The 19,075-nt window shown below is 32.4% G+C and overlaps 2 protein-coding genes across 6 annotated transcripts in view; both read right to left on the bottom strand.

Annotated features, from left to right (window-relative positions):
• Positions 1–19,075, bottom strand: part of LOC143073607 (uncharacterized) — a 180,299-nt gene that overhangs the window by 22,649 nt on the left and 138,575 nt on the right. The gene's annotated exons all lie outside the window — the stretch shown is intronic.
• LOC143073606 (uncharacterized) overlaps positions 1–19,075 on the bottom strand; it is a 56,577-nt gene that overhangs the window by 21,716 nt on the left and 15,786 nt on the right. For 2 of the 5 annotated variants that reach the window (XM_076249270.1, XM_076249269.1), the window contains 3 exons: positions 16,245–16,280; positions 11,723–11,740; positions 4,289–4,315 (listed from right to left, as the gene is read on the bottom strand). In XM_076249270.1, the coding sequence (XP_076105385.1) occupies positions 4,289–4,315; positions 11,723–11,740; positions 16,245–16,280 (81 nt within the window). The remainder of the gene's footprint in view (positions 1–4,288; positions 4,316–11,722; positions 11,741–16,244; positions 16,281–19,075) is intronic. The other 3 variants (XM_076249272.1, XM_076249273.1, XM_076249271.1) reach the window with 2 other exon arrangements.

Raw genomic sequence — 19,075 nt, 5'->3', positions numbered from 1 at the left:
TCGTTGCCGGGTAGGCCATCCCTTCCAGAAAAACCTTCACAAACAAGAAAATACTTCAATTATAAATTATCATATTTTATCTTTTAAGTCACACATAAAATCAAATGTAATCAATTGAACAATAATATATAGTACTTTTATATTTAGCAATATAGCTTTTAATATCAGTTCATTTCGATCGTTTGCAACACTTTTTTCTACTACATTCCGGTCGAATGCTATTGTGGCACGTGCTAGTCGTTTTGAGACTAATTTTTAAAATTTAGAGTATAGTGAGAATCTTTTTGCTTATAATATGTACCGGTTGCTCCATTAATACTTTTAAGACATACTCAATGGATTTAGTTTATATTTACACAACTGACCAAGCACATAACATAGGAAGTATTGATTACGATATAAATGATTATACAATATTGGATAAGTCTTTTCATTTACTCCACCAATCAAAAAAATAGAGTTATCTACATAAAGCATCAATGATAAAAGAGAAGGATTCTTTGTTCTTTTTTTCCGTTTAAAATGAGTAAGTTCGGAAAGGGCCATATTTGGCCCGATTATAAAATTGAAATGAACAAGATAAAATATGTTTTAATTTGGCTTAAAGACATGTTAGAAAGTAAAATTGAACTATATGCGTCAAAAATTGACAAAATTGGCCAGATTTTAACCAAATTTAGGACCAGAAAACATAGAGCGCAGGCGTCGACCAACTATATATTCAAGTAAAACATGAAAAATGTCATTACAAACATTGTGTTAAAAAATCTTTTTTGACGACGTATGCGCTCTATGCTTCCTGTCCAATAATCAATGCAAAATTTACCAATTTTCATTGATTTTCGTAGAAAATCAAAATGAGGACTGTTTGTGACGTCATCAGTAGAACGCAGGAACGTAAATTTTCAACAAATAGGTTTATTTCCTATCTAGTCAATGTATTAGCTATGATTCATTGTGATATAGATCAATAAATCCTAATCTAAAATTTGATGTAGAAAAGGGAGCCATTTTAGGGTCTTATCGAACCTACTCCTTTAAATAAAGCGTCTTTTTCATAGTTTACCATACTCAAAGTCATTTTTTTTTTATCTCTTTCTTTTGATATTTTGCAATTTTTTTTTATCTCTCTTTTGATATTTTGCAATGTTTCAGTTTTTCTAAATAACCCAGTTCGTTACAAGGAGGACCTTATGTAGCTGTGAACTTTAATATCTTTATATATGATACACAAAAGGATTCTTATTTCTTATTTTGGTCCGATTCTTAAAGTAGACAAATTCTCATATTTTTTTTTTATTTTTGCGAATGAAATATTTGCGATTTGCAGATTTTGAAATGGTTCCAGTTAAAAAGTGGTAAAAATTGACAAAGAAGAGTCTATTGTTATGGTTAATTGATTGTTTTTCCTGCATGATGTCTTCTTATTTATTGATTATATTTGATACACTTAATCAATAGCACACCAGTACATAGTTATTTTTCACAGGTTTACAAACTTCCTGAAATTTGTTACGGTCGATCAGGTACGAAATTGACCAAACCTTTAATTTGATGTACTCATACGATTATGAAATTATCATGAGTGACTTGCAACTGTTACATAAATAGTTATCAAAAGTACGATTTATTTATTATATCGCCGTTCTTACCATGGGCTCCTTTTCGTACTGGATATATAGAAGAAAACTCATGGGTAATCATATATTATCTATATAAACTCGTCATAGATACCAGGATTCAATTTTGTATTTACGCCAGAGGCGCGTTTCGTCTACAAAAGACCCATCAATGACGCTCGAATCCAAAAAGTTAAAAAAGCCAAATAATGTACGAACTTGAAGAGCATTGAGGACCAAAATTCCTAAAACTTTTGCCAAATACAGCTAAGGTAATCTCTTCCTGAGGTAGAAAAGCCTGTGTTTTTTCAAAATTTCAAAAATGTTGATAACAGTTCATTTATAAATGTGACTATATCAATGATACCTGATGTGAGCACACAAATGCTAACTACTGGGCTGGTGAAACCATCGGGAAATTAAAACTCCACCAGCAGTGGCATCGACCCAGTGGTTGTAAATAAACTCATCACATAATATGTATTCATCACAAAATATGTAATCACTTGATAAAGCCTTCATTGTATCTGTTTTTTGTTTATAAAGCAATCCTGATTTTAATATCAGTTCATTTCGATCCATTGTTATACTAATTACATTAACATTCTAGTCGAGTGATCTTTTGCCAATTGGCATTGGTAACCAGTTATAAGAGGGCAAAGTTGCCCTTAACTGGGTTATATAAAAAGAAGATGTGGTATGATTGCCAATGAGACAACTATCCACAAAAGACCAAAATGACACAGACATTAACAACTATAGGTAACCGTACGGCCTTCAACAATGAGCAAAGCCCATACCGCATAGTCAGCTATAAAAGGCCCCGATAAGACAATGTAAAACAATTCAAACGGGAAAACTAACGGCCTCATTTTTGTAAAAAAATGAACGAAAAACAAATATGTAACACATAAAAAAACGACAACCACTGAATTACAGGCTCCTGACTTGGGACAGGCACATACATAAATAATGTGGCAGGGTTAAACATGTTAGCGGGATCCCAACCCTCCCCCTAACCCAGGGACAGTGGTATAACAGTACAACATAAGAACGAACTATAAAAATCAGTTGAAAAAGGCTTAACTCATCAGATGGACAAAAATACAAGTGGACGTGGCCCGGTACTTATACATCCATACACAAAAAAACACAATGATCAAATCTGAGAGTACTCGCAGTTATCTGACAGCTAGTTCAAAGCCACTAACAACTAATAAAAAAAAAATCATGCAACTAAGACTAAATGTCATTTTATATGTCCTTTTTTTGTTTATCCCATACCTCTTCGACTGGTTCGGTTCATATATATCATTAGCTCTTAAATATTCGGGTTTGAGCGTTCCTTATTAAGGTTATTCTAGAAAAACGCCTCGGACGCATTACATTTATAACACGTTGTTTTCTTATTTTTTTGTTAAAAAGGAATTATTTCATAATATGATGAGTCAATGTTTTCTTTTGGCATAATTTCGTATACATACATATACAGCTTCACAGGATCATTACATAGGGAATATTGATTACGATATAAATGATTGACATGATCACTTCAATAACCGGACCAATTAAAAATATATAGTTATCTACTTTATGCATCAATCATAAGACAAAAGTCTTCTTTGTGTGTGTTTCGCTTAAAAATATTAACAAAGATTCTATTTCCTGTTTTAACCTACTCAAAATTATCCTCTTTGTTTTTTTTATATTTGAGATAGTTCCGTGTTTCCAAAACAACACATTTTGTTACAAGGAAGACAGTATGTAGCAGAGAATTTATATCTGAATATTTGACATAAAAGAATAATCATTTCTGATTTTGGTAAATGTTCAATTATCAATTTAGATACAATTCCATATTTTCCTAAAATAATTCCTGCTAAACTTCTTTCATCAATGCAACAAAATAGATGAGACAATGAATATGTTTCATTACAAAAGCGATACACACTATCCGTTTGAGTGATTTGTCTTTTTAAATCTTTTGTCCGAGTATATTATATTATGCAATAAGTTTCAATAAAGTTGTTTTCTTTTCTTGTTTGCCTTACTTTTATTTAATTGGTCACATATATATCCCCTAGTAGATACTACTTTAAACGTAAATACTTATTAAGATAAAGATGAGCGAAATAATGAAGAACCTCCTTTTCTTTTCTTCATACTTAATAAAAAAATAAATGTGATTTTTTTTATATCAACAAATGATAAATATCCAATCGTTGTGGTTACTGTAAATGGCATACAGGTACATATAATTGTTTACACTCACTGTCTAATTCTCAATCACGCCTTGTATTCTTATTACAAAAAATAGGAAAAAGTTTTAAGCCGTTAAACTACTAATAATATTGAAAAATTATAAGTACTATTCTTGAAACAATCTCTTACATTTAAAACTCTACACATGTTGGTGTTGTTGGCAACTGTGGAATAGACAATTGTGGAAATGGTATTTTATCTATTCGATTCCATCGTCAAATATAAACAACAACTCAATTGTATGCTTTAGACGAAAAAATCATCACATAAAAATTATTTTCCAGTTAAAAATTTGGCTATTATAGTTTTAAACAACGTCATCACACCGTATAAACTGTAGGAACAATCCCCTGGAAAACTGTGATGTTGTTCTACTGAAAAAGTGATTATCATATTGCTGTACTTACCGTTTAATCCTGGCCGACCATCGAAACCTTTACACATGTAAGTAAGAAGAAAACTCTTATTATGAAAAGTCATATTTTATCTATTTATGTATTAATTACATCATATGCAATCACTTGATCAATAAAATTGAGAATGGAAATGGGGAATGTGCCTAAGAGACAACAACCCGACCATAGAAAAAAACAACAGCAGAAGGTCACCAACAGGTCTTCAATGTAGCGAGAAATTCCCGCACCCGGAGGCACCCTTCAGCTGGCCCCTAAACAAATATATACTAGTTCAGTGATAATGAACGCCATACTAATTTCCAAATTGTACACAAGAAACTAAAATTAAAATAATACAAGACTAACAAAGGCCAGAGGCTCTTGACTTGGGACAGGCGCAAAAATGCGGCGGGGTTAAACATGTTTGTGAGATCTCAACCCTCCCCCTATACCTTTGGCCAATGTAGAAAAGTAAACGCATAACAATACACACATTAAAATTCAGTCCAAGAGAAGTCAGAGTCTGATTTCAGAAGATGTAACCAAAGAAAATAGAAAATGATCAAGTCTTCATTGTATGTGTATTTTTCTCATAAAAGCTAATAAGCAATCCTGATTTTAATATCAGTTCATTTCGATCCATTGTTATACTAATTACTTTAACATTCCAGTCGAGTGATCTTTCGCCAATTGGCATTGATAGCCGGCTGTTAGATGGCAAAGTTGCCCGTACCTGGATTATCCTCAAAGTAGACTTTGTAAAACGTAAATACTACTAAAACTGGCTATTATGATTTGGAAAACAAATAACATGCTTCTGGATATCTTTAATCATCAACTGTGGGCTTCAATTGTATGCCGTTTGTTTTAATTGATTATATTTCACCCTTTCTTGAATGTCTGTACCAAGTAAAGAATATGAACCTTTAATGCGTTTAGACTTTTGATTTTGAAATTTCAAACAGGACTTTTCGTTTTGAATTTCACTTGGAGTTCAGTAATTTTGTCATTTTACTTTTCATCGTAAAAAATTTGTTACTGGCATAAACATTACAAAAAATTAAAACAGATTAACCCGCCACATTATAAATGTATGTGCCAGTCTAAAGTTTTCTCGTTTGAGTTGTCATAGTAAACAAGTAAACAGACAGAATGTTCATGTGATATTGTCTCTGATTACAGTAAAAATGTATTTTCCTTAATTGGTTAACTGTGTTATGTTCTTTACACTTAAACGTTCATTAAATTCAAACACAATTGGTCTAGACCAGTAATATTTCTTTATGAATTTTACTCTCAGTTCATTATATTTCGTCTTCAATACACCGACGGTAAATTGTACATTTACGACGTGACAACTCAATGCTTTGGTAGCGTCCAGTTTCAACCGCTAATGAATGAGAAGAAAGTCTTATTTTTAAACAGCTCTTCGGTACACAATAGGAATATATTTTATCAAATAAAATAGCCCCATATCTTCCGCATACATTACAAGAAAAAGACTTAAATCTCGCATCTCAAGCGGAATACATCCATCGATTAAAAAGGACATTTCACAGTCATTCACACACAGAAGAAGAATATAGGCGACAAAACCTCGCCTTGAGGTAAACCGATTTGACATTTATCGCAGCATGCATACATTTGGTGAGCTAGAGGACGTGATATTTGGTAGCTTATTACAAATGAAATATAAGTAAAATTAAGAGCGGACAGTCATTTGCATTTCAGCAAATGAAAAATCTCAATCTCAAACACGCCAACGAATTGCTAACAACTGTCATATTCTTGATTTGATACAAGAATTTCCTTATGTAGAAAATGGTAGATTAAATTTGGTTGTATATAGCTAGCTGTGCATCTCACTTTTATGAGAGTCATAGAATTTTATTTAATAACAACATTTTTTTAACAAAGCAAACAGACATGATAGGTCAAGATATCAAAATTTTGGGTACAATGTATCACAGTCAAAATTATTTTAAAAACTTAACCACTATTAAACTAAATTTAAAACCATTTAAACAAACACAAAATGGCATATGAACAAAGCCAAATTTGAAGGCAAGAGTACAAAATTACTATAGCACAGAAACACATTGGCGGTATATATGAATACTGAGCCACCTCCAAAAAAGAATCAAACAGTAAAATAGAGAAAAGGTTAACAATATACAAAGACAAAACAAAATAGCAAAATACCAAGTACATCAGATGATAAATAACAGGTACCTAAACTCTACATTTCAAGACTCCAAAGATCTAGAGTGACTGAGGATTGGAAAAATGGTCTCCATTGGTCTACCTCCCGTTACACCATATCAAAAGTGGGGCGTCTGGTCAGAATGAGGACGTTAAACCAGATGCCTCGTGCAAAGATTCTTTGAGGGGTCAATAGATGGCAAAGCCAAATTTCCGACCCTATCCAATCTGCCATTCCCGTGGCAGTCCAAATTTTTTCGACCTTCACTCAGAACGGCTCTTAATGCAAGACTTACCTACTGTATCTCTTTTTTTTTTTTAACTTTTTCTCGTCCTGAACATATATATATATAATAAAAAGATGTGATATAAGTGTTAATAAGAAAAGAGACCAACTGACACAGAAATTACCATTAATAGCCACCGTACGGCCTTTAACAGGACTAAATTTTATATATACGCCAGACGCGCGTCTTGTCTACAAAAGACTCATCAGTGACGCTCGAATCCAAAAAAGTTAAAAATTCCAAATAAAGTACGAAGTTGAAGAGCATTGAGATCCAAAATTCCTAAAAGTGTTGCAAAATACAGCTAAGGTAATCTATGCGTGAGGTAGAAAAAGCCTTAGTATTTCAAAAAATTCTAAATTTTGTAAACAGTTAATTTATAAATATAACAATATCAATGATAATTTATGTCAGCACAAATAGTCAGCCATAGTGCTGACTACTGGGCTTGTGATACCCTCGGGGAAATAAATCTCCACCAGCAGTGGCATCGAACCAGTGGTTGTAAATAAACGCATCATCCACGTCCGGTCAGAATGAGGACGTTAAACCAGATGCCTCGTGTAGAGATTCTTTGAGGGGTCCATAGATGGCATGAGGCAAAGCCAAATTTCCGACCCGATCCAATCTGCCATTCCCGTGGCAGTCCAAATTTTTTCGACCTTCATCCAGGACGGCCCTTAATGCAAGACTAACCTACTGTATCTCTTTTATTTTTAAAAACTTTTTCTCGTCCTGAACATATTCATAATAAAAAGATGTGATACAAGTGTTAATAAGACAAGAGACCAACTGACACAGCAATTACCATTAATAGCCACCGTATGGCCTTTAACAGTTATCAATGCCCGTACCACATAGTCTGCTATTAAAGGCCCCGAAAAGACAAATGTAAACAAACTCATCATAGATACCAGGACAAAATTTTATATATAGCCAGACCCGCGTTTCGTCTACAAAAGACTCATTAGTGACGCTCGAATCCAAAAAAGTTAAAAATGCCAAAATAAAGTTCGAAGTTGAAGAGCATTGAGATCCAAAATTCCTAAAAGTGTTGCCAAATACAGCTAAAGTAATCTATGCCTGAGGTAGAAAAGCCTTGGTATTTCGAAAAATTCAAAATTTTGTAAACAGTTAATTTATAAATATTACAATATCAATGATAATTCATGTCAGCACAAAACGTGCTAACTACTGGGCTTGTGGTACCCTCGGGGAAATAAATCTCCACCAGCAGTGGCATCGAGCCAGTGTAACACAATTCAAACAAGTTAACTAATGGCCTCATTTAGGTACGCTAAAAATATAACGGAAAACAAATATAAAACACAGCAATAAACGACAATCACTGAATTACAGGCTCTTGATTTGTATCAGGCCTAGGCAAATACATAATGTGGCGATGTGAAACATGTCAGCTGGCGTCCAACTCTCTCTAACATGCACAGTGGTGTAACAATACAACATAAGAGCAGGCTTGAAATCAGTTGAAAAGGCTTAACTCATCAGGTGGGTACAAATAAAAACATTTTTTTCACAAACAGAGTGAACGTGGGATGATACTTGTACACTAAATAAAGATTTGATTGATTGATTGTTGCCATGTTGCTAAACGTCCAGTGGCAAATATTTCATGTATGTTCAGGACGAGAACAAGTAAACAATAAATACAATAGGTTGGTCTCGTAATGGAGGCCATCCGGGCTGATGGTCGAAGGAATTTGGACTGCCACTTGAAATTGAGGGTATATTGGATAGTGACAAATTTGCCTTGCAACAGGCCAACTATGGACCGCTCAAAGATTAGTTGCAAGGGTTCTCAACGTCCAAAGAGCATGGGAATCTCTTTACACGAGGCATCTGATTGTCTAATTACGACTATCTGTCCCCATTCTGACCTGACGGGGCTGCAAACTTGATACATCCCGCACAGCCAAACAGACGCCCCACTTTGGCAAGTGTTTTACTGCCGGTCGGAAGAAGACCACTGAACATATTTCTATTCACCAGTCACCCAAGGTGGCCGGGAGAAAAAATATTTGAGAGGAAATTGCGTGTACTGAAAGCTAGTTCAAAGCCAATAAAAACTAATAAAAAAATCATGCACTTAAGACTAAGTTATCAGTTATTACACATCCAAAATCCAAAGGACTAAGCGTGAAGACGTCATAATCAGTGGATTTGATCTAATATTGTTATAACATAGTGGGCATATACTTTTATACCGATGATTTTATATATTTTGACGAATTTATGACAGTTTTGTTTCCAAAAAAAAAAGGTCCTAACCATTAAATCGAGGATAATGAATGAAGCAGAAACAACGCAACTCAACAGTTACGGATATCCTTCTATAAACATTTATTGCAGTTACGGATATCAGTCTATACAGTTACCCATACTATGAGTGGCCGTTCGTGTCATTTGCGCGATATTTTGTACAACTAACGCGTTATTTTGCTAAAATAACGCGTTATTTAGCTAAACTAACGCGTTATTTCTTCATTTTAACGCGTTATTATACAAAACTATCGCGATACTTTTGTATATTGTACAAATGTAATCTATCGCGATATTTTATTGGAATTAACGCGTTAATTTTTGATATTTGTACAATGATGTTAACCAATCACAAGCGCGGTTCTAGATTGAATCTGAAGAGACAAGGGAGATAACATTAACAATAAAAAATTACAAACAAGAGTTCCCTCAACCAACATACGTAGCTAAACTCAAGACTTTATAAACAAGGGTTCCCTCAACCAACATACATAGCTAAACTCAAGACATATACTACGTAGAACTTGAACAACCTAATACTGCATCTATTAGTAAAAAGATAGAAGAGATAATTAGGAAATTGTTTTCTCCGGCACATTATGAATGTATGTGCCTGTCTAAATTCAGGAGCCTGTAATTCAGCGGTTGTCGTTTGTTTATGTATTATATATTTTTTTTCGTTCATTTTTTATATAAACAAGGCCGTGAGTTTTCTCGTTTGAGTTGTCATAGTAAACAAGTAAACAGACAGAATGTTCATGTGATATTGTCTCTGATTACAGTAAAAATGTATTTTCCTTAATTGGTTAACTGTGTTATGTTCTTTACACTTAAACGTTCATTAAATTCAAACACAATTGGTCTAGACCAGTAATATTTCTTTATGAATTTTACTCTCAGTTCCTTATATTTCGTCTTCAATACACCGACGGCAAATTGTACATTTACGACGTGACAACTCAATGCTTTGGTAGCGTCCAGTTTCAACCACTAATGAATTAAAACAGATCTTCGGTACACAATAGGAATATATTTTATCAAATAAAATAGCGCCATATCTTCCGCATACATTACAAGAAAAAGACTTAAATCTCGCATCTCAAGCGGAATACATCCATAGATAAAAAAGGACATTTCACAGTCATTCACATACAGAAGAAGAATATAAGCGACAAAACCTCGTCTTGAGGTAAACCGATTTGACATTCAAAAATTCAATCATCTTTGAAATGAAATAAATGTCTTAGGTTATTAAAAGTGTAAAAAGTATGAATCAGAACTGTTCTTAGAAGTCTTAAAATTATATGTGAAAATATTGAAGTTCTTTTTTTCGTTTAAAAGGAGTAAGTTCGGAAAGGGCCATATTTGGCCCGGATTATAAAATTGAAAGATATAATATGTTTTAATTTGGCTTAAAGACATGTTAGAAAGTAAAATTGACCTATATGCATCAAGTTTTTATTCTAAAGCGTTGATTCCTACATCCAAAATAGGTCAAAATAAGCGATTTTGACGAAAATTTACAAAATTGGCCAGATTTCAACCAAATTAGGGACCAGAAAAGATAGAGCGCTGGCGTTTACCAACTAAATATTCAAGTTAAACATGAAAAATGTCATTTCAAACATTGTGTTAAAAAAACATTTTTGTATACGTATGCGCTCTATGTTTCCTGTACAATAATCAATGCAAAATGTACCAATTTTCAATGATTTTCGTGGGAAATCAAAATGAGGACTGTTTGTGACATCATCAGTAGAACGCAGGAACGTAAATTTTCAACAATTAGGCATATTTCCTATCTAGTCAATGTATTAGCTATGATTCATTGTGATATAGATCAATAAATCCTAATTTAAAATTTGAGGTAAAAAAGAGAGCCGTTTTAGAGTCTTATCGAAACTACTCCTTTAAACAAAACTTCTATTTCATAGTTTACCATACTCAAAGTCATTTGTTTTTATCTTTTTCTTTTGATATTTTGCAATGTTTCGGTTTTTCCAAATAACACAGTTCGTAACAAGGAGGACCGTATGTAGCTGTGAATTGAATATCTCTCTATATGATACACAAAAGGATTCTCATTTCTTATTTTGGTCCGATTCTTAAAGTAGACAAATTGTCATATTTTCTGTAAAAATTCCCGCTAAACCTCTTTTATTATGTACATAAAAAGATGATTATATTTCATTACAAAACCGACACTTGGTTTAAATGATTTATTTTTTGTAATCTTTCTTCGGTGTTTATCGTTAAGCGGGTTCTTTTAGCGTGTGTAAAACTCGCGATTTAGGGGAACCAAAGAACACGAGATAAATTGGCGTTTTTTTTATTCTTTAATCCAAATGAAATATGTGCAATTTGCGGATTTTGAAAAAAAAGTGGTAAAAATTGACAAAAAGAGTCTATTGTTATGGTTCATTGATTGTGTATCCTGCATGATGTCTTCTTATTTATTGATTATATTTGATACACTTAATCAATAGCACACCAGTACATAGTTATTTTTCACAGGTTTACAAACTTCCTGAAATTTGTTACGGTCGGTCAGGTACGAAATTGACCAAACCTTTAATTTGATGTACTCATACGATTATGAAATTATCATGAGTGACTTGCAACTATTACATAAATAGTTATCAAAAGTACGATTTATTTATTATATCGTCGTTCTTACCATGATCTCCTTTTGGTCCTGGAAAAATAGAAGAAAACTCATGAGTAATCATATATTAACTATAAACTCATCATAGATACCAGGATTCAATTTTGTATTTACGCCAGAAGAGTGTTTCGTCTACAAAAGACTCATCAATGACGTTCGAATCCAAAAAGTTAAAAAGGCCAAATAATGTACGAAGTTGAAGAGCATTGAGGACCAAAATTCCTAAAACTTTTGCCAAATACAGCTAAAGTAATCTATTCCTGAGGTAGAAAAGCCTTAGTTTTTCAAAATTTCAAAAATGTTAACAGTTCATTTATAAATATGACTATATCAATGATAATTCATGTGAGTAAACACATGCTAAATACTGGACTGGTGAAACCATCGGGGAATTAAAACTCCACCAGCAGTGGCATCGACCCAGTGGTTGTAAATAAACCCATCACATAATATGTATTCATCACACACTATGTAATCACTTGAAAAAGCCGTCATTGTATCTGTTCTTTGTTTATTAAGAAATCCTATTTTAATATCAGTTCATTTCGATCCATTGTTATACTAATTACATTAACATTCCAGTCGAGTGATCTTTTGCCAATTGGCATTGGTAACCAGTTATAAGAGGGCAAAGTTGCCCTTACCTTGATTATGCCATTTTATATGTCCTTCTTTTATCCCATACTCTTCGACTGGTTCGATTCATATATATCATTAGCTCTTAAATATTCGGGTTTGAGCGTTCCTTATTAAGGTTAATCTAGAAAAACGCCTAGGGCGCATTACATTTATAACAGGTTGTTTTCTGATATTATTTTGTTAAAAAGGAATCATTTCATAATATGATGAGTCAATGGTTTTTTTTAATATGGACCTGTTAAAATCATTCTTTTTTGGCTTAATTTCGTATACATACATACACACCTGAACAGGATCATTACATAGGGAGAATTGATTAAGATATATATGATTATACAATATTGACATGATCACTTCAATAATCGGACCGATTAAAAATATATAGTTATCTACTTTATGCATCAATCATAAGACATAAGACAAAAGTCTTCTTTGTGTGTGTTTCGTTTAAAAATATTAACAACGATTTTATTTCCTGTTTGAACCTACTCAAAATTATCATCTTTGTTTTTTTTTATATTTGCGATAGTTCCGTGTTTCCAAAAAACACATTTTGTTACAAGGAAGACATTATGTAGCTGAAATTTATATCTGAATATTTGACATAAAAGGATAATCATTTCTGATTTTGGTAAATGTAAGTAGACGAAACGCGCGTCTGGCGTACTAAATTATAACCCTGGTACCTTTGATAACTATTAACACCACTGGGTCGATGCCACTGTTGGTGGACGTTTCGTCCCCGAGGGTATCACCAGCCCAGTAGTCAACACTTCGGTGCTGACATGAATATCAATAATGTGGTCATTTTTATAAATTTCCTGTATACAAAACTTTGAACTTTTTGAAAAACTAAGGATTTTCTTACCCTAGGCATAGATTACCTTAGTCGTATTTGGCACAACGTTTTGGAATTTTGGATCCTCAATGCTCTTCAACTTTGTACTTGTTTGGGTTTATAAATATTTTTGATTTGAGCGTCACTGATGAGTCTTATGTAGACGAAACGCGCGTCTGGCGTACTAATTTATAACCCTGGTACCTTTGATAACTATATTCAATTATCAATTTAGACACATTTCCATATTTTCCTAAAATAATTCCTGCTAAACTTCTTTCATCAATGCAACAAAATAGATGAGACAATGATTATGTTTCATTACAAAAGTGACACACACTATGCGTTTGAATGATTCGTCTTTTTAAATGTTTTGTCCGTATATTTTATATTATGCAATAAGTTCCAATAAAGTTGTTTTATTTTCCTGTTCGCCTTACTTTTATTTGATTGGTCACATATATATCCCCTAGTAGATATTACTTTAAACGTAAATACTTATTAAGATAAAGATGAGCCAAATAATGAAGAGACTCCTTTTCTTTTCTTCATACTCAATTAAAAAATAAATGTGATTTTTTTATACGGATGAAATATAAGTAAAATTAAGAGCGGACAGTCATTTGCATTTCAGCAAATGAAAAATCTTAATCTCAAACACGCCAACGAATTGCTAACAACTGCCATATTCTTGATTTAATACAAGAATTTCCTTGTGTAGAAAATGGTAGATTAAATTTGGTTGTATATAGCTAGCTAAGCATCTCACTTATATGAGAGTCATAGAATTTTATTTCATAACAACATTTTTTTAACAACGCAAACAGACATGATAGGTCAAAATATCAAAATTTTGGGTACAATGTATCACAGTCAAAATTATTTTAAAATCTTAACCACTATAAAACTAAATTTAAAACCATATAAACAAACACAAAATGGCATATGAACACGTTAAAGATAAAGTTCATAAGCCAAATTTGAAGAGTACAAAATGACTTTAGCACAGAAAGACATTGGCGGTATGTATGAATACTGAGCCACTCAATACGATTTTAATGATGATGAGTCCTTATTACCTTGATTTCCTGTCCCTCCCTTTGCACCAGCGTCACCCTTAGGACCAGGAGGACCTCCGGGTTTTTAAGTCTTATAAATTAAATGTAATCAATTGAACAATAATGTATAGTACTTTTAAATTTGCAATATAGCTTTTAATATCAGTTCATTTCGATCGTTTGCAACTCTTTTTACTACTACATTCCGGTCGAATGCTATTGTGGCACGTGCTAGTCGTTTTTGGACTAATTTTGAAAATTTAGAGTATAGTGAGAATGTTTTTGCTTATAATTTGTACCGGTTGATCCAGTAATACTTTTAAGACATACTCAATGGATGAAGTTTATATATACACAACTGATGAAGCAAACAACATAGGAAGAATTGATTACGATATAAATGATTATACAATATTCAATAAGTCTTTTCACTTACTCCACCAATCAAAAAAATATAGTTATCTACACAAAACATCAATGATAAAAGAGAAGGCTTCTTTGTTCTTTTTTTTCATTTAAAAGGAGTAAGTTCGGAAAGGGCCATATTTGGCCCGGATTATAAATTTGAAAGATATAATACGTTTTAATTTGGCTTAAAGACATGTTAGAAAGTATAATTTATCTATATGCATCACAGTTTTTATTCTAAAGCGTTGATTATGCTAATGTATTAGCTATGATTCATTGTGATATAGATCAATAAATCCTAATTTAAAATTTGAGGTAAAAAAGAGAGCCATTTAGGGCCTTATCGAACCTAATCCTTAAAACAAAACTTCTATTTCATAGTTTACCATACTCAAAGTCATTTTTTTGTTTTATCTTTTTCTTTTGATATTTTGCAATGTTTCGGTTTTTCCAAATAACACAGTTCGTAACAAGGACGATCGTATGCAGTTGTGAATTTAATATTTCTCTATATGATACACAAAAGGATTCTCATTTCTTATTTTGGTCCGATTCTTAAAGTAGACAAATTGTCATATTTTCTGTAAAAATTCCCGCTAAACCTCTTTTATTATGTACATAAAAAGATGATTATATTTCATTACAAAAGTGACACTTGGTTTAAATGATTCTTTTTTAATAATCTTTCTTCGGTGTTTACCGTTAAGCAGGTTCTTTAAGCGTGTGTAAAACTCGCGATTTAGGGGCAACAAAGAACACGAGAAAAATTGGCGTTTTTTTTATTCTTTAATCCAAATGAAATATGTGCAATTTGCGGATTTTGAAAAAAAAGTGGTAAAAATTGACAAAAAAGAGTCTATTGCTATGGTTAATTGATTGTGTTTACTGCATGATGTCTGCTTATTTATTGATTATATTTGATACACTTAATCAATAGCACACCAGTACATAGTTATTTTTCACAGGTTTACAAACTTCCTGAAATTTGATTGGTCACATATATATCCCCTAGTAGATATTACTTTAAACGTAAATACTTATTAAGATAAAGATGAGGGAAATAATGACGAGACTCCTTTTCTTTTCTTCATACTCAATTAAAAAATAAATGGGATTTTTTTCATATCAACAAATGATAAATATCCCATCGTTGTGGTTACTGTAAATGGCATACAGGTACATATAATTGCTTACACCCACTGTCTTATTCTCAATCATGCCTTGTATTCTTATTACAAAAAATAGTAAAACATTTTTAATCCGTTAAACTACTAATAATATTGAAAAAATATAAGTACTATTCTTGAGACGATCTCTTACATTATAAACTCTATACATGTTGGTATTGTTGGCAACTGTGGAATAGACAATTGTGGAAATTGTATTTTATCTATTCGATTCCATCGTCAAATATAAACAACAACTCAATTGTATGCTTTAGACAAAAAATCATCACATAAAAATTATTTTCCAGTTAAAAATTTGGCTATTATAGTTTTAAACAACGTCATCACACACCGTATAAACTGTAGGAACAATCCCCTGAAAAACTGTTCTACTGAAAATGTGATTATTATATTGCTGTACTTACCATCTAATCCTGGCAAACCTGGCAAACCACTCGGACCTTTAGAAATGTAAGTAAGAAGAAAACTCTTATTATGAAAAGTCATATTTTATCTATATATGTATTAATTACATCATATGCAATCACTTGATCAATAAAATTGAGAATGGAAATGGGGAGTGTGCCTAAGAGACAACAAACCGACCATAGAAAAAAACAACAGCAGAAGGTCACCAACAGGTCTTCAATGTAGCGAGAAATTCCCGCACCCGGAGGCGTCCTTCATATTAGTTCAGTGATAATGAACGCCATACTAATTTCCAAATTGTAAACAAGAAACTAAAATTAAAATAATACAAGACTAACAAAGGCCAGAGGCTCCTGACTTGGGACAGGCGCAAAAATGCGGCAGGGTTAAACATGTTTGTGATATCTCAACCCTCCCCCTATACCTCTAGCCAATGTAGAAAAGTAAACGCATAACAATACGCACATTAAAATTCAGTCCAAAAGAAGTCCGAGTCTGATGTCAGAAGATGTAACCAAAGAAAATAAAAAATGATCAAGTCTTCATTGTATGTGTATTTTTTTCTCATAAAAGCTAATAGGCAATCCTGATTTTAATATCAGTTCATTTCAATCCATTGTTATACTAATTACTTTAACATTCCAGTCGAGTGATCTTTCGCCAATTGGCATTGATAGCCGGCTGTTAGATGGCAAAGTTGCCCGTACCTGGATTATTCTCATAGTAGACTTTGTAAAACGTAAATACTACTAAAACTGGCTATTATGATTTGGAAAACAAATAACATGCTTTTGGATATCTTTAATCATCAACTGTGGGCTTCAATTGTATGCCGTTTGTTTTAATTAATTATATTTCACCCTTTCTTGAATGTCTGTACCAAGTAAAGAATATGAAACTTTAATGTGTTTTAGACTTTTGATTTTGCAATTTCAAAAAGGACTTTTCGTTTTGAATTTCACTTGGAGTTGAGTAATTTTGTCATTTTACTTTTCATCGTAAAAAATTTGTTACTGGCATAAACATTACAAAAAATTAAAACAGATTAACCCGCCACATTATGAATGTATGTGCCTGTCTAAAGTCAGGAGCCTGTAATTCAGCGGTTGTCGTTTGTTTATGTATTATATATTTTTTTTCGTTCATTTTTTATATAAACAAGGCCGTGAGTTTTCTCGTTTGAGTTGTCATAGTAAACAAGTAAACAGACAGAATGTTCATGTGATATTGTCTCTGATTGCAGTAAAAATGTATTTTCCTTAATTGGTTAACTGTGTTATGTTCTTTACACTTAAACGTTCATTAAATTCAAACACAATTGGTCTAGACCAGTAATATTTCTTTATGAATTTTACTCTCAGTTCCTTATATTTCGTCTTCAATACACCGACGGCAAATTGTACATTTACGACGTGACAACTCAATGCTTTGGTAGCGTCCAGTTTCAACCGCTAATGAATGAGAAGAAAGTCTTATTTTCAAAACAGCTCTTCGGTACACAATAGGAATATATTTTATCAAATAAAATAACGCCATATCTTCCGCATACATTAGAAGAAAAAGACTTAAATCTCGTATCTCAAGCGGAATACATCTATAGATAAAAAGGACATTTCACAGTCATTCACACACAGAAGAAGAATATAGGCGACAAAACCTCGCCTTGAGGTAAACCGATTTGACATTCAAAAATTCAATCATCTTTGAAATAAAATAAATGTCTTAGGTTATTAAAAGTGTAAAAAGTATGAATCAGAACTGTTCTTAGAAGTCTTAAAATTATTATTTGAAAATATTGAAGTTCTTTTTTTCGTTTAAAAGGAGTAGGTTCGGAAAGGGCCATATTTGGCCCGGATTATAAAATTGAAAGATATAATATGTTTTAATTTGGCTTAAAGACATGTTAGAAAGTAAAATTGACCTATATGCATCAAAGCTTTCATTCTAAAGCGTTGATTACTACATCCAAAATAGGTCAAAATAAGAGATTTTGACGAAAATTGACAAAATTGGCCAGATTTCAACCAAATTAGGGACCAGAAAAGATAGAGTGCTGGCGTTTACCAACTAAATATTCAAGTTAAACATGAAAAATGTCATTATAAACATTGTGTTAAAAAAAAAGTTTTGCCCACGTATGCGCTCTATGTTTCCTGTCCAATAATCAATGCAAAATTTACCAATTTTCAATGATTTTCGTGGAAAATCAAAATGAGGACTGTTTGTGACGTCATCAGTAGAACGCATGAACGTAAATTTTCAACAATTAGGCATATTTCCTATCTAGTCAATGTATTAGCTATGATTCATTGTGATATAGATCAATAAATCCTAATTTAAACTTTGAGGTAAAAAAGAGAGCCATTTTAGGGTCTTATCGAAACTACTCCTTTAAACAAAACTTCTATTTCATAGTTTACCATACTCAAAGTCATTTGTTTTTATCTTTTTCTTTTGATATTTTGCAATGTTTCAGTTTTTCCAAATGAACCAGTTCGTAACAAGGAGGACCGTATGTAGCTGTGAATTTAATATCTCTCTAAATGATACACAAAAGGATTCTCATTTCTTATTTTGGTCCGATTCTTAAAGTAGACAAATTGTCATATTTTTTCTAAAAATTCCCGCTAAACCTCTTTTATTATGTACATAAAAAGATGATTATCTTTCATTACAAAAGCGCCTCTTGGTTTAAATGATTTTTTTTTAATCTTTCTTCGGTGTTTACCGTTAAGCGGGTTCTTTTAGCGTGTGTAAAACTCGCGATTTAGGGGAACCAAAGAACACGAGAAAAATTGGTTTTTTTTTTTTATTCTTTAATCCAAAT

Source organism: Mytilus galloprovincialis, chromosome 4, assembly GCF_965363235.1.
Source record: "Mytilus galloprovincialis chromosome 4, xbMytGall1.hap1.1, whole genome shotgun sequence".
Lineage (NCBI taxonomy): Eukaryota > Metazoa > Mollusca > Bivalvia > Mytilida > Mytilidae > Mytilus > Mytilus galloprovincialis.
The sequence above is the reverse complement of the archived record's forward strand: the minus strand, read 5'-3'. Positions and strand labels throughout refer to the sequence as shown.